Source organism: Panulirus ornatus, chromosome 17 (assembly GCF_036320965.1).
Source record: "Panulirus ornatus isolate Po-2019 chromosome 17, ASM3632096v1, whole genome shotgun sequence".
NCBI classification, from domain to species: Eukaryota; Metazoa; Arthropoda; class Malacostraca; order Decapoda; family Palinuridae; genus Panulirus; species Panulirus ornatus.
The window spans coordinates 24,209,438-24,227,332 of record NC_092240.1 but is presented as its reverse complement, the minus strand read 5'-3'; the positions used below and the strand labels follow the sequence as shown (position 1 = coordinate 24,227,332).

At 39.3% G+C, this 17,895-nt stretch overlaps 1 protein-coding gene across 2 annotated transcripts in view; it reads right to left on the bottom strand.

Annotated features, from left to right (window-relative positions):
• Positions 1-4,689: 4,689 nt before the first annotated feature.
• Positions 4,690-17,895, bottom strand: part of LOC139754638 (ran-specific GTPase-activating protein-like) — a 52,787-nt gene continuing 39,581 nt past the window's right edge. For both annotated transcript variants that reach the window (XM_071672148.1, XM_071672147.1), the window contains exon 5: positions 4,690-8,980. In XM_071672148.1, coding sequence (XP_071528249.1) covers positions 8,763-8,980 — 218 coding nt within the window. In that variant the 3' untranslated portion in view covers positions 4,690-8,762. The remainder of the gene's footprint in view (positions 8,981-17,895) is intronic.

Genomic DNA, 17,895 nt, shown 5'->3' with positions numbered 1-17,895 from the left:
CCCTAGCCCTCTCATCCACAACAGGCTGCATACTTGCCCCTCTCTCCAAAACTCTTGCATTCACCTCCCTAACAACCTCATCCATAAAAAAATTAAACCACCATGGAGATATCACGCACCTCTGCTGCAAACCAACATTCACTGGGAACCAATTACTTTCCTCTCTTCCTACTCGTACACAGGCCTTATATCTTCGACAAAAACTTTTCACTGCTTCTAGCAACTTACCTCCCACACCAAATACTCTTAATAACTTCCACAAAGTAGATGCTCTGTACATACCTTCACCCTCTCAATCAATACCCTCCCATATAATTTCCCAGGAATACTCAACAAATGTACACCTCTGCAATTTGAACACTCACCTTTATCCCCTTTGCCTTTATACAGTGGCACTATGCATGCATTCCCCCAATCCTCAGGCACTTTACTATGAACCACACATACATTGATTATTCTCACTAACCAGTCAACAACACAGCCACCTCTTTTTCAAATACAGTCCACTGCAATATCATCCAAACCCGCCACCTTGCTGGCTTTCATCTTCCACAAAGCTTTCACTAACTCTTCTCTGTTTACCAAACCATTCTCCCTGACCTTCTCACTTCGCACACTACCTCAACCAAAACACCTTATATCTGCCACTCTATCATCAAACACATTCAACAAACCTTCAAAATACTAACTCCATCTCCTTCTCACTTCACTACTTTTTACCTCCCCATTATCCCCCTTCACCAATGTTCCCATTTGTTCTCGTCTTACGCACTTTATTTACCTCCTTCCGAAAAATCTTTTTATTCTCCATAAAATTTAACGATACTCACTCACCCACCCAACTCTCATTATCATTCTTATCATTATTTTGGGGGAAACAAAAATAATAATAATAAATAATAGAATATAATGTTATCTTTCTCCTATCTGCTGTACATATTTGGTTCTCTGTATGTGAAAGTTATCACATCAATCATTATGTGGCTTAAAAGTACTATCTTTTCAATTTGTTACTTGTATTCAGGTTTTATATGTAAGATAATTCCATATCTCTTCTCTTGTTGGGCCTTTACAGGGGATTATTGATTATTTAGATTAACTGTCCCATCAAGAGCAAAGGTCACCTTTGTAGAGAGATGCCGATATACCGTTAATCGTTCCACGACTAGTTGCCTTTATTTGTCTTCAAATTCTAACAGGTTTTCTTATGCCCCTTAATATATTATGTCAAAAGTCTTTTAATTGTTTGTCTTCTGATCCTGTTGTTTTACTCAGTCATCCACAAAATGCCTGGCTAACCCGAAATTTTTTTTTCATTCACCATTTCCCTTATTAGAGAGGTAGCATTAATAACAAAGAACTGAACCTTAGAGGGAATATCCTCATTTGGTCCCCCTCTCTATTTCTTCTTTTGGAAAAGTAAAAATGGGAGGGGAAGATTTCCAGGCTCCCTCTCCGTCACCTTTTAGTCGCCTTCTATGACCTTAGGGCATATGTGGGAAGTATTCTTTCTCCCCTATCCCCAAGGATGACTAAAAATATTACTATAAATAGTAATGAAGCCAATACCATTTCTTGTGGCACTCCCAAAAGAATGTCTTCTTTATAACAAGTTTTTTTTTACACCACTTTAAATTTGCATATTCAAAAATGCTTTGCTCCATTTTCTCTAGCTATATCTTTTCGCAACTCCTTCTCAACTAAAACTCGTCTGCTTTGTCAAATAATTTTGTAGTCTAGATAACATCCTTCCTTGCAATAGTTTTTATCATTCTAATGAAGAGCGAAGTTTGTGCAATTTTACCGTATGTGAATCCATGCTAGCATACTTTATGAATTCAATGCAAATCAAGTGCTCATGCTCCAGAATATATTTTGAATAATTCTCATTAATAGGGAAAGTAAGTTTAATTGTCTATTCAGTTTTGGTACTGACTTATATCCCCCTTTGCGTATTAGTGTTATATGTGCCAATTTGTGTATATCTGCTATTCTGTCCTGACTGATGCTTTGTCTCAATAAAATCGTCTCAATAAAATAACACCTTTAATGTCATCTTTGTCTTTTAAAGGAAGACTAGAATCCAATCAGGTCCTGGCACCATGTTATTTAAATTTGTCAATTGCTTCAATTATGTTCCTTTCTGTTGTACCACAAGCCCCCATTTTACATAGGTACATTCCTGGTAGACCTTTCACTTACCCAACTGAAACCCATTATATAAGAAACATTCCAGCACAAATATGTTCTTACCTCTTAAACTGTGGTGCATACCAGCAAACAAGTTTAGGCAACTGCGGAATACAGCAACAGATATTACTTTTATTTATCATTGACTGGCCTGCCTCCAGACAGCACCTAAAAGAGAATCAAATGACTCTGCTGGCCATCTTGGTCACCAATCGATCCTATTCTGTATCTCTGTTGCCTGTCCCATTATAGAACTCCCTCAAGGGGGTGGCCAAGGTAATTGAGATTACACAACTAGTGAACTCAAGTGCCACTTCTTAACCTTTAGTGCCTCACCTATAACTGGCCATATGCAGAGGGCAAGTCTAGCACAGTGTTTGCAGAGGCTCCTACCTAATGTTACTACTGACTACTACCAAATAACCCAACCAACTACTTCTACCCAAGACTATTTATTGCTCCTAACATTTTGCCCAGAGGCAGTGCTGGCTCATAATGCTCACATCAGAAAAATCTAGTTACAAAGAATGAGCTAAGTGTTGTCAAGTGTTATGTGTGACAAGGAGAGATTGTATGTTTGAGGACAGAATGCCAGTGGTCCAAGTGTGAGTGAGGCAGAAAGAAAAGACAAGTCAGAGTAGTGCAACATGACAACCACTGGAGTGTTGGCTCACTGTGCAGCCATCACTAACCTACATGATACTCATTTGTATAATACAGGTAATATTCCTCCCTGGTTGTTGGCTGCTTACCAGCTATTACTACAGATCCTCAAAGAGTACATTTACATCATCTATGTGTAATACCAGATTTACTCAACAACTATAATAGTCATTTCTAGGATAAAATAATTTGTATTTTCAAATTTTTGAAAATAATATTTGATCATTTACTAATGGAAATAAAGTTCTCCCAGTGTAAATATGTATACATGAAAAACATGTTTATGATGAAAGTACATAATTGACATGCATGCAGTGTAAAATCAGGCCAGGAAAATACAGTTATGTGACAAGGTTTAGGATAAAATCACACCAAGAAAAAAATATGATTATCATATACTGTATTCTTTACATAAGACAAGAAGCATTCATACTACCAATCTAGGCCCTCCACCATCTAAGAAACACCAACACAGAGAAGACTGTAATACTTCCTTAGGTATTTTCACCTTTTCTTCAACAATAAATAATTTCTTGTGCACTGGGCAAAGATTAATTCTGAGGCATTGCACAGTTAAGGGGTTAAGTATGGAATGCACATAGAACACATATTTAAGGAACAATTCATCTCATCTAATTTTGACAATGCTCAAAGCTAACTTACTGGAATATATGGTGGCAAGGGCCTGAGGTGGTGCAGATATAATGAAATGGCTATGCTTACTTTGGAGGTACAAATTAACAGAAAAAAGCAGACAAACAATGGTGAGACCAAGCATTTGCTGACATATTTTTACTTACAAGCCAAATGCTTGTTGATGGGATATAAACAAAACATTGACATTGTGAAACAATCAAAAAGTACTTTGTCAACATAAACTGTATTTTGGAAAAAGGCACCTCAAAATATTTCATTATCAGGGTAAAAAGGAGACTTATTCATCAGAAATATGAACTTTCATTTTATAACTGTTGCAACCACAAAGTTTTGGCTGTTGTTATCCATACTTGTACGATAATTTAGTTGTTACAAGTGTGAAATGTTGCTATGTGTTGGCTTGCAGTATCAATATAGTAAGGGCATGTTCATCATAATGATAAATGTTTCAACTATATAATTTATTTTGTGCTGAACATTTATCACAATACTGGTTGATTAGCATTTGGCATATATTTTAGGGTCTCTTTAATATGAGGGCTAAGGTCTTGAGTGCTTGAAGAAATGGCATGTCTGAAGTTTTAGGAAAACCAGTGTTGTTATATGGATGTCTTTAGCCTTACCTAATGAAAAGGAAAGGGTGAACATGTTTGAAAAGAAATGCCAAGCACATGTGCAACAGGTTGATTATGTATGAAATGAGTGTAAGAGCAGGGCGTGACAGTAAGTGACCATGATGTGCTGAAATGGTTCAGACATATGGGTAAGATGAGCAAAAGACTAAAAGGACCTACATATAAGAAGCGATGGAAATAAGGGCAAGACAAAGGAGATGGAGGAATGGAGTAAAGATGACTTTAGCATATAGGTGCCTGAACATTCAGGAGGGTGAATGGCATGCATGGGATAGTATGAAATGGATTGGCATGGTATTTGGAATGACATACATGAGAAGCTTTCAAGGAATAGTCTGTTGGGCTTGGCTAAGGATGTTTGGCTCTGGTTTCAGTGCGTTATAAACAAGAACTATATTCTGGGAAACAAAAAACTAATACTTCCAGCTCTGTTGATGCCCATAGTTACAAGGACACGGGACATGTGCTATGTGTAAATATGTAAACCAACAGGCTTACAGGCCTTATTCTAAGAAAATAATTTTTTTGGAATAATTAATACAACTTTTCTTTATTTCCTTTTAATAGCAGGTTACTCTATGCCTCAAAGTGGGTATGGTCTGTTTTAAGCTCCAAACCCAGTCACAGCTTAAAAGCAACATGCAGATTACCTTTCATTACTTAGTACCAATTCCTATATGAAGACACAATCTATATAAGAGGATCTTGTATAAAACAACCATGAGATTAATTATGAATGATGCAATCAATGGTATTCATGAACTACTTAGGCCAAAGGAATATGAAATCAAACCTTTATAGCTGCCCTATTGGCAACCATGTCAGCAAGTAACAGTTTGCTACTGCTGCATTTTAAAGACTGAACTAAGGTACCTCTGAATGGTTCATAATGAGATTACCCAGGCACTGTGTATGGAAGAATTTCTTGTAAAAAGGTAGTTTCTAAAAAACTACAAGTAAAATAACCAGTACCCAATTCATTACCTTAGGATATGAAATTCTTTACAATGTACATACATACTGTTGATTAGGAAATTTTACTACACAAAAATTACTGATAAACTCCCAGGCCCTTTACACAAGAATCATATATCTAGTTCTGAGCATCACCTGCATTTATAAAAGAAACTACTGCATTTAGACCATCTGGTTTGCACAACACAGGGATACATGAAACAAACCCAAATTCACACTGTATATGTACATCATCATATCAATACATTCACTCATCATCTGGTGTACAGTTAAGTTAACAGGTGAGTAAATCTCAAATCACATCATATTTTGTATATTCAAATGATCATGTGTACCCATTCTTTTTAATTGACAAATATATATATATAATAATTCCAAATATGGTTGAATAACCTACTGATCTATAATAAGTAGTTTACATGTAAAATAAAAAAAATATGCCATCACTTGTTCATCTTACCAAATGGTTGTCACCCTATTACTACCATTCTAAGCTGAAGGGGACAAGAAATGGATGCAATGTGTGAGCTAAAAAAGCATGGTCTCATGAAAAATGTAGGTTGCTTTATGCACATAGTTCCTGCAACTTCTTAATAACTGTGCATATGTGCATGTTAGTATAATGGAAAACAAAATATATATATATATATATATATATATATATATATATATATATGTGTGTGTGTGTGCTCCCAAGCTCAGCCTGCAAGTATTAACACTACCAGTATGAAGTCACCTTCAATGAAGCATTATTACGGTCAACAAATACAAAGGAGTACAGCTGTCAAGGACTCACCTGCCTTAGCCTGCTTTAACATAAGAGTCCAGCCTTGAAGACACAGATGTCCAAGAATTGCATAACAATTTATGTTATAATACATCCCCAGTACCCATAGTCTGCACTCTTATGAAAATACAGGAAAAAGAGGGATTCATCAGGAGCATCAGGAATTATCTCTTTCCTTGCTGAAAGTGACATATATATATATATATATATATATATATATATATATATATATATATATATATATATATAATTTGTTTATTCATAATTACTCCAGTGCCAATATCCAGGAAAGTGTCCTGTTACCCAGGATATTTCTGAAGGTTCATGCGGACCAAGGCTGTGTTACTTAAAGTAAAAAGGAAATGTAGACTCCTTTGGACTGAGAAGTTCTTCGACAAGACTGTAATCCCAATGATACAGCCTTACTAAGGTGACCTTACACATGTGATGCAATATATATATATATTTTCATAATACCCACCATTTCCCGCATTAGCAAGGTAGCGTTATGAACAGAGGACTGAGCCTTTGTGGGAATATCCTCACCTGGCCCCCTTCTCTGTTCCTTCTTTTGGACAACTAAAAAAACGAGAGGGGAGGATTTCCAGCCTCTTAGGCTCAGTCTTCTGTTCTTAACAGTACCTCACTAATGTGGGAAATGGTAAATATGTATGAAAAAAAGTGTCACGACTCAGTCTGCTTGAGGTTGCACTGCAACTGAAAAGTTTCCTTTGTCAAGGATAAGTTATCATTTGGAGTACAGTCTAGTCTACTTTTCCTTGTTCCAGGAAGCAGTGCTGCCTTGGGCTGTAAGATGACTCTTCCATATAAATTGGTGCTGAGGTGATTATAAATAAATATGAATGACAAGCTGTCTGTGGGCTGAATCAGGGAATACAAAGCAGTTAGGGCAAATTGTGAAATAGTATGAAAGGCTCAGCTGTAGATATTAAATTGGTTTTGGTATAATATACAAAAGAGCAAGAGACCATATGTGTGCATGTGAGATTGCTGTTAATCTATTCTTGACACTACATCGTGAAGATGGGAAAGGCAATTAAGGGTTAAAAAGTACATGTTTGTGTGATAACAATTTCCGTGTTATAGGGAAAGAGTCTTAAGCTTGTGTTGTCCCATCTCTTAAACTTGTATATGTACCATGTCTTTACTCTTATGAAACAAATGTGCCCCAGCCTAAATTAGGTACTGTAACCATTTATTGACCATCCTCAAAGGAAGGATGAACAGCTAGGTTGGCTGTGAGCTGCCTGCCACATCCAAGGTTTTAACCCTGGTAGGCTCATGTGAGCCAGTACATCATAGAAGTCCATATGTGTGTATGTGTGTGTACACGCATGTGTGTATATGTGCACGCAGCATGTATACCCACCACTGGGTTTAAATGCCAGATTTATAATCATATGACCAATTATGCAATAATTCATAAATTAATCAACATACCCACTACCATTAAAATATGAACAATCTGTCAGTGCAAAAAATTAAAAGCTACTATATGTAAGCTAATATTGTAAGAAACTATGTGCAAGTATTTGAGAGAGTATATGGATGATATCAGCTCTGATCCCTACATTCTTTGAATTGAATAACTGCTGCACTTGAAGATCATAAACGTGGATTCATGCTCAAAAAATGTAATAGTAACCAAATTCTAGGTTACCACAAAAAGTGCAATACAACAATAGCAACAGCCTGCACCTTACTTGCAGTGCATAAACGAACACCAATGACTCACCATAAGGAATGGGGTATTTTCATTCCCTAGTTAGGCTGCTACTTCAATGTCATCACTACTTAGCCAGTTTCAGAATAAGATTTCAGTATATAACATAAAACATTAATAACAACAGCTCAAATTTTAGTTATCTACAGTAACTAGAGCATATATAAACTCAAATAAGAGCTGAGAGAAGACTGTCCATTATACATAGCATATCCTAAAGAACTGATTATCAAATAGATGGTAGAGCCTACAATTCACCATCCAACTCATTTTATGCCTAACTCTCCACTCCTTTACCTATGTCCACAATAAATGTAAATGTCAAGAAGTAAATGCTTAAAACTCTAGAGATTAAAGCTGCATCCACCTTGAATACAATTACGGTAATAAAATACCAGGTGATATCGTGATGCCTCCAGTGATGAGTCTACAGGAGCATCAAGTGCCTTGGTCAAACATGACTGAAAATGAATTTCAAATAAAAATTCTTAACTACCCTCCAAATTGTTACCATAATCTTTCTGATGGTGGGAATAAGTCATACTGACCAAATGAAATTACTAGTTTCCATGGAGTCCCAACACTAAGCAGAGCTTAGATTTTTTCATATGTCCGAGTAAGATTTTCTTGTTCATGCTTGAAGTATACCAGGACAAAATATTAAAAAATGGAAAAGTTATCTTCTTTATCATATCACCTTATTGCTGAGATTTCTCTAGTCTGTATTCTTATATTCAAGAGCATACATTTCATGCTATCAGCACAATTCATCAATTAAAAATAAACATCCATCAATAGCATTTATTTCATTACATCATGCCTACTGTATGTTCAACTCCATCATACACACAAGAAATTCACCATGCATACTGATCACAGCTCATTCTAGAGAAACATTCACCAATGAAGACCTCCAAGGCACATCATTTTGACAAAAAACTGATGCAACATAATAATGATCATTCGTAAATAACTCCTTATCAAAATAAAATATGGAATGATGGTATCTACAGAACAATAATGCAATACAAAAAATAAAGAAATGTTAATGAGACAAGCAAAGCTCTGTGGTATAAACACAGATAACTCAGCTGATAATTCTTTAAAAAAATTATTCTTTTGTTTCATCACCCTTTACAGATATTTTCTCCATTTGTTTGGTAACTTCTGCTGTCCTGTCCTCAATCTTTGACTTCTGTGTCTGATCAGTTGTAGTCTCCGCCTTTCCTTTTTGATCATCACTTTTCTCTTTCTCTTCCTTTGTTTTAACTTCTGCCACTGTAACAATTCCACGAGCCTCATTAAATACTTCTCTGAAGCGACGGGCATCTGAAAAATTATAGGCAAAATTTAACCTCCTTGTGTACAAAGTGGCTTTATTCTCTGACAAAACTATCTTGGAAGTGCTCTATGAATGAAGGTTTTCTTAACTGACATTCCCACACAACTAGTCCCCTTTCTTACTATTCACTAAATTTCCTAACTACTTTTACTATTCACTAGTTTTCCTAACTAATTTTTCCACTTATGTTTGCATGATGCTAACTCTTACATACTTTTTCACAAAGCCTAACTGTTAAGAAATACTTGTGGCAAAGAATGAACTGTCTAACAACCATGCCAAGATATGAAAATTCAATGAGCCTTATCATTGGGTTTTCAGCACTGTACGGATAAGAAAAGAGTCAATACTTGAAACTAGATAGGAATATTTGGCAACAGCAAGAGGTAGAAGTCAGTACGAACATTAGGTAGGAGCCTCTAAAAACACTGAGACAAGAGTTGCCCTATGCCAGCGGCCTGTTAAAGGTGTGGCACCAAAGGCTATAAGCAGCATTCAAGTTCAATAGTTATGGAGACTCTAATGCTGTAGCTACCCCCCTGAGGGAGTTCCAGTTGGGAACGGGCATCAGATATAAATACATAGAGCGATGCAATAAACCCGTTCTAACAATACAGTAGAAAAAAGTGAAGTGACTGACAGAAAATATCTATGACAAAGGCGTGCCTCATTTTTGTACTTTTACATTGCATAAGCTCTGGAAAGCCCAGCCTCATGATCAAGGAAGCCCCAGTTGGACTCCAGCACCCCAATGGACATCAAAAATTAGTAAAGATATCCAACTATCACCAGAGAACATGAGTCCTTGGCAACTTGGGCCTAAGGTATGCGTGCTATACCAGCAAGAAAATTGCGGGAAACAGCGATTATGCATGATAATAAAATATAATGTGTGTGTATGGGCGTTTATGTACATATAAATATGTATATGAGTAGATGGGCAATTTCTTCATATTTTCTGGCGTAATCTTGCTAAAGCGGTCGACAAAGATCAAGTAGGGCATGGGAAATGTCTAGGGTAAACCATGGAAAGGTCTGAGGGGCATGGATGTGGATGGGGAGCTGTGGTTTCAGTGCATTACACATGACAGCAAGAGAGTGAGTGTGAATGAATGTGGCCTTTTATGTCTGTTTTCCTGGCACCACCACGCTGAAGCAGGGGTTAGCGATGCTGTTTCCTGTGGGGTGGGGTAGCACCAAGAATGGATGAAGGCAAGCAAGTATGAACATGTGTATATATGTATGTGTCTGTGTATGTGAAAGCTTTGCGGAAGATGAAAGCCAGAAAGGCAGCAGGTTTAGATGGCATTGCAGTGAAATTTATTAAAAAAGGGAATGACTTTGTTGTTGATTGGTTGGTAAGGATATTCAGTGTATGTATGGATCATGATGAAGTGCCTGAGGATTGGAAGAATACATGCACAATGCCACTGTACAAAGGCAAAGGGGATAAATGTGTGTTCAAACTACAGAGGTATAAGTTTGATGAGTATTCCTGGGAAATTATATGGGAGGGTATTCAGTGAGAGGGTGAAGGCATGTACAGAGCATCAGACTGGGGAGGAGCAGTGTGGTTTCAGAAGTGGTAGAGGATGTGTGGATCAAGTGTTTGCTTTGAAGAATGTATGTGAGAAATACTTAGAAAAACAGATAGATTTGTAGGTAGCATTTATGGATCTGGAGAAGGCATATGATGGGGTTGACAGAGGTGCTTTGTGGAAGGTTTTAAGGGTATATGGTGTGGGAGGTAAGTTGCTAGAAGCAGTGAAAAGTTTTTATCAAGGATGTAAGGCATGTGTAGGAGTAGGAGGAGAGTGACTGGTTCCCAATGAATGTTGGTTTGTGACAGGGGTGTGTGATGTCCCCATGGTCGTTTAATTCATCTATGGATGAGGTGGTTAGGGAGGTAAACGCAAGTTCTGAAGAGAGGGGCACGCGTGCAGTCTGCTGGGGATGAGAGGGCCTAGGAAGTGAGTCAGTTGTTGTTCGTTTATGCTACAGCTCTGGTGGCTGATTTGGGTGAGAAACTGCAGAGGTTGGTGACTAAATTTGGTAAAAGTGAAAAGAGAAAGTTGAGAGTAAATGTGAAAAAGAGCAAGGTTAATAGATTCAGTAGGGTTGAGGGACAAGTTAATTGGGAGGTAAGTTTGGAGAAAAACTGGAGGAAGTGAAGTGTTATAGATATCTGGGAGTGGACTTAGCAGCAGATGAAACCATGGGAGCGGAAGTGAGTCACATGGTGGGGGAGGGGGCAAAGGTTCTGGGAGCAATGAAGAATGTGTGAAAAAGAGAATGTTATCTGAGAGAGCAAAAATGGGCAAGTTTAAGGGAATAGTAGTTCCAACAATGTTATATGGTTGCGAGGCATGAGCTATAGATAGGGTTGTACGGAGGAGGGTGGATGTCTTGGAAATGAAATGTTTGAGGACAATAAGTGGTGTGATCAAGTAAATAATGAAAAGGTAAGAGATATGTGAGGTAATAAAAAGATAGTGGTTGAAAGACCAGAAGAGGATGTGTTGAAATAGTTTGGACATATGGAACGAATGAGTGAGGAGAGATTGACAAAGAGGATATATGTCAGAGGTGGAGGGAACAAGAAGAAGGAGGCCAAACTCGAGGTGGAAAGATGGAGTGAAAAAGATTTTGAGCGATCAGGGCCTGAACATACACGATGGTGAAAAGCATGCAAGGAATAGAGTGAATTGGAACGATGTGGTAAATGCCACATGCAAATCCATCCGTTTCTCTAAGTACTGGTACACCACCAATTTTCTGGCACTCTTGGCTCCAAAGCCTTGCCAGATTAACCATTTTGCCAATCCAACCGTGGTCACATAATAATTCATCAACACACCTCTAACCCATTAACCATACATCTCCCATGTGTCTAAAGTAAACCATGGACTGCTAGAAATCTAAGGTGAACAAATATTAAATGTTTGAGCACCCTAAGATGGTAACCCTGTCCTTAGATTGTTTGAATCCTGTGGGGTCTTCCTCGTCTTCTGTTGTTCATGTTTTCCTAGGTGTGCACTGCCAGAATAATGCAGTTTCGTCTGCTTTATACACCTACTTAGGACTGAGGTGCTCATCAGCTACGAGTTTTGCAAATTTGTCCACATACTCGGCAGCTCTTTCGTGGTTTGCAGACCACTTTTCTCCGCACACTTTATTCATGGAAATTCTATGATGCTTCTTGAATTTTTGAAGCCATCCTTCACAATAGTCACGCTCATGTCGTAATATAAGTTCTTTATGGAACAACTTAACCAGGTCCACTATCATGCTACATGACAAGTCCACTCCAACGCTGTCGAAACCTCCACAATGACTTGATTGTGCTCAGTAATCTTACCATCTTTCATAATTTTTCTAATCATCATTTGCTTCTTGGAATCGCTGTCTGCATAGAATATCAATGTTTTCTCCCTTTGCTTCTTTATATCATAAACAGTTGATGAAACAATACTGTAGATGTCACACAGCTTATGCACTGGAACACCATGGTCCATTTTTTCAACAGTTATACTTTATCTTGAATTGATATGGACTGGTATTTACGTCTGACATCATGACTGACACTCTCATATGTCTTAGAAACCACAGCTAGGATGAAATTTAAGCAAAATAAGCCAAGAATCTCACAGAATTGCGGTATCACCACCAACAAGTTCAGCGTAAAGAATGGAAATAAGTGCGCCCTACACACAACGCCATCTGCGGCCGCCCAGTAAACTAGTCTGGTGGCCATGGTAATTTCAAGTTCCCTCATGTAATTTTGTCTGGACTAAAGTAGGTGCCAAACCATCAGTTACCGGAAATTCGGTGGTATACCTGTATTTCCCATACATTCTTTAAAGTAAACACCTGATCCACACATCCTCTACCACTTCTAAAACTATACTATTCCTCCCCAGTCTGATGCTCTGTACATGCCTTCATCTCTCAATCAATACCCCCCCATACAATTTTCCAGGTATCCTTAACAAACTTACGCCTCTGCAGTTTGAACATTCACCTTTATCCCATTTGCCTTATAAAATGGCAATATACATGCATTCTGCCAATCCTCAGGCAGTTCACCATAATCCATAAATACACTGAATATCCTTACCAACCAATCAACGACACAGTCACCCACTTTATCATCAGACACATTCAACAATCCTTCAAAACACTTACTCCAGCTCCTCCTCACTTCATCACTACCTGTTATCACTTCCCCCCTTGTCCCCCTTCACAGATGATCCGATTTATTCTTTTGTCTTTCGCACATTTACCTCCTTCCAAAACATTTTTTGTTCTCTCAAAAGTTTAATGATACATATACATATTATTAATATACACATGTTTATATTCATTATCCCTGGGAATAGGGGAGAGAGAATACTTCCCACGTATTCCCTGCGTGTCGTAGAGGCGACTAAAAGGGGAGGGAGCGGGGGGGCTGGAAATCCTCCCCTCTCGTTTTTTTTTTTTAATTTTCCAGAAGAAGGAACAGAGAACGAGGCCAGGTGAGGATATTCCCTCAGAGGCCCAGTCCTCTGTTCTTAACGCTACCTTGCTAACGCGGGAAATGGCAAATAGTTTGAAAGAAAGATGTATATATTCATACTTGCTCACATTCATCCATTCCCAATGCCATCCCATCCCACAGGAAACTGCACAAATGCACGAGGGAAAAGAATAGAGATAACACTTACATTGTCTTCTTCTACCCACACCCAATCACCATCGCCTGCATCAGCAAGGAAGCGCCAGGAAACAAAGAAAGGCCACATCGCTTACATCCTTTCACAAACTGTCATGTGTAATGCACTGAAACCACATATGCCCATCCTCATCCAAGCCCCACAGACCTTTCCATGGTTTATCCAGGATATTTCACATGCCCTGGTTCAGTCTATCATTATCTTATCAAAATTATTGGATTTATATCATCATCATGAGGAGCTGAAAATCCTCCCCAACTGTATTACTTATTATTATTATTATTATTTATTTTGCTTTGTCGCTGTCTCCCGCGTTTGCGAGGTAATGCAAGGAAACAGACGAAAGAAATGGCCCAACCCACCCCCATACACATATATATACATATACATCCACACACGCAAATATACATACCTATACATCTCAATGTACACATATATACACACACAGACATATACATATATATACACATGCACACAATTCACACTGTCTGCCTTTATTCATTCCCATTACCACCTCGCCAAACATGGAATAACATTCCCCTCCCACCTCATTTGTGCGAGGTAGTGCTAGGAAAAGACAACAAAGGCCACATTCGTTTACACTCAGTCTCTAGCTGTCATGCAATAATGCCCGAAACCACAGCTCCCTTTCCACATCCAGGCCCCACACAACTTTCCATGGTTTACCCCAGACGCTTCACATGCCCTGATTCAATCCACTGACAGCACGTCGACCCCGGTATACCACATCATTCCAATTCACTCTATTCCTTGCACGCCTTTCACCCTCCTGCATGTTCAGGCCCCGATCACTCAAAATCTTTTTCACTCCATCTTTCCACCTCCAATTTGGTCTCCCTCTTCTCCTCGTTCCCTCCACCTCCGACACATATATCCTCTTGGTCAATCTTTCCTCACTCATTCTCTCCATGTGCCCAAACCATTTCAAAACACCCTCTTCTGCTCTCTCAACCACGCTCTTCTCATTTCCACACATCTCTCTTACCCTTACATTACTCACTCAATCAAACCACCTCACACCACATATTGAATGGAGAAAAACTGGAGGAAGTGAAGTGTTTTAGATATCTGGGAGTGGATCTGGCAGCGGATGGAACCATGGAAGCGGAAGTGGATCATAGGGTGGGGGAGGGGGCGAAAATTCTGGGAGCCTTGAAGAATGTGTGGAAGTCGATAACATTATCTCGGAAAGCAAAAATGGGTATGTTTGAAGGAATAGTGGTTCCAACAATGTTGTACGGTTGCGAGGCGTGGGCTATGGATAGAGTTGTGCGCAGGAGGATGGATGTGCTGGAAATGAGATGTATGAGGACAATGTGTGGTGTGAGGTGGTTTGATCGAGTAAGTAACGTAAGGGTAAGAGAGATGTGTGGAAATAAAAAGAGCGTGGTTGAGAGAGCAGAAGAGGGTGTTTTGAAATGGTTTGGGCACATGGAGAGAATGAGTGAGGAAAGATTGACCAAGAGGATATATGTGTCGGAGGTGGAGGGAACGAGGAGAAGAGGGAGACCAAACTGGAGGTGGAAAGATGGAGTGAAAAAGATTTTGTGTGATCGGGGCCTGAACATGCAGGAGGGTGAAAGGAGGGCAAGGAATAGAGTGAATTGGAGCGATGTGGTATACCGGGGTTGACGTGCTGTCAGTGGATTGAATCAAGGCATGTGAAGCGTCTGGGGTAAACCATGGAAAGCTGTGTAGGTATGTATATTTGCGTGTGTGGACGTATGTATATACATGTGTATGGGGGTGGGTTGGGCCATTTCTTTCGTCTGTTTCCTTGCGCTACCTCGCAAACGCGGGAGACAGCGAAAAAAAAAAAAAAAATAATAATAATTTACCAGGAATACTCAACAAACTTATACCTCTGTAATTTGAGCACTCACTCTTATCCCCTTTGTCTTTGTACAATGGCACTATGCCCACATTCCGCCAATCCTCAGGCACCTCACCATGAGTCATACATACATTAAATAACCTTACCAACCAGTCAACAATACAGTCACCCCCTTTTTTAATAAATTCCACTGCAATACCATCCAAACCTGCTGCCTTGCCAGCTTTCATCTTCCGCAAAGCTCCCACAACCTCTTCTCTGTTTACCAAATCATTTTCCCTAACCCTCTCACTTTGCACACCACCTCGACCAAAACACCCTATATCTGCCACTCTATCATCAAACACATTCAACAAACCTTCAAAATACTCACTCCATCTCCTTCTCACATCACCACTACTTGTTATCACCTCCCCATTAGCCCCCTTCACTGATGTTCCCATTTGCTTCCTTGTCTTACGCACTTTATTTACCTCCTTCCAAAACATCTTTTTATTCTCCCTAAAATCTATTGATACTCTCTCACCCCAACTCTCATTTGCCCTCTTTTTTACCTCTTGCACCTTTCTATTGACCTGTCTCTTTCTTTTATACATCTCCCACTCACTTGCATTTTTTCCCTGCAAAAACCGTCCAAATGCCTCTCTCTTCTCTTTCACTAATAAACTTACTTCTTCATCCCACCACTCACTACCCTTTCTAATCAACCCACCACCCACGCTTCTCATGCCACAAGCATCTTTTGCGCAAGCCATCACTGCTTCCCTAAATACATCCCATTCCTCTCCCACTCCCCTTACCACCTTTGTTCTCACCTTTTTCCATTCTGTACTCAGTCTCTCCTGGTACTTCATCACACAAGTCTCCTTCCCAAGCTCACTTACTCTCACCACCCTCTTCACCCCAACATTCTCTCTTCTTTTCTGAAAACCCATACAAATCTTCACCTTTGCCTCCACAAGATAATGGGAGGGGATGGGAGCGGGGGGCCAGAAATCCTCCCCTCCTTGTATTTCAACTTTCTAAAATGGGAAACAGGAGTCACGCGGGGAGTGCTTATCCTCCTCGTAAGCTCTGATTGGGGTGTCTAAATGTGTGTGGATGTAACCAAAATGTGAAAAAAGGAGAGACAGGTAGTATGTTTGAGGAAAGGAACCTGGATGTTTTGGCTCTGAGTGAAACGAAGCTCAAGGGTAAAGGGGAAGAGTGGTTTGGGAATGTCTTGGGAGTAAAGTCAGGGGTTAGTGAGAGGACAAGAGCAAGGGAAGGAGTAGCACTACTCCTGAAACAGGAGTGGTGGGAGTATGTGATAGAATGTAAGAAAGTAAATTCTAGATTAATATGGGTAAAACTGAAAGTTGATGGAGAGAGATGGGTGATTATTGGTGCATATGCACCTGGGCATGAGAAGAAAGATCATGAGAGGCAAGTGTTTCGGGAGCAGCTGAATGAGTGTGTTAGTGGTTTTGATGCACAAGACGGGTTATAGTGATGGGTGATTTGAATGCAAAGGTGAGTAATGTGGCAGTTGAGGGAATAATTGGTATACATGGGGTGCTCAGTGTTGTAAATGGAAATGGTGAAGAGCTTGCAGATTTATGTGCTGAAAAAGGACTGGTGACTGGGAATACCTGGTTTAAAAAGCGAGATATACATAAGTATACGTATGTAAGTAGGAGAGATGGCCAGAGAGCATTATTGGATTACGTGTTAATTGACAGGCGCGCGAAAGAGAGACTTTTGGATGTTAATGTGCTGAGAGGTACAAAGGCAAAGGGGATAAGAGTGAGTGCTCAAATTACAGAGGTATAAGTTTGTTGAGTATTCCTGGTAAATTATATGGGAGGGTATTGATTGAGAGGGTGAAGGCATGTACAGAGCATCAGATTGGGGAAGAGCAGTGTGGTTTCAGAAGTGGTAGAGGATGTGTGGATCAGGTGTTTGCTTTGAAGAATGTATGTGAGAAATACTTAGAAAAGCAAATGGATTTGTATGTAGCATTTATGGATCTGGAGAAGGCATATGATAGAGTTGATAGAGATGCTCTGTGGAAGGTATTAAGAATATATGGTGTGGGAGGCAAGTTGTTAGAAGCAGTGAAAAGTTTTTATCAAGGATGTAAGGCATGTGTACGTGTAGGAAGAGAGGAAAGTGATTGGTTCTCAGTGAATGTAGGTTTGCGGCAGGGGTGTGTGATGTCTCCATGGTTGTTTAATTTGTTTATGGATGGGGTTGTTAGGGAGGTAAATGCAAGAGTTTTGGAAAGAGGGGCAAGTATGAAGTCTGTTGGGGATGAGAGAGCTTGGGAAGTGAGTCAGTTGTTGTTCGCTGA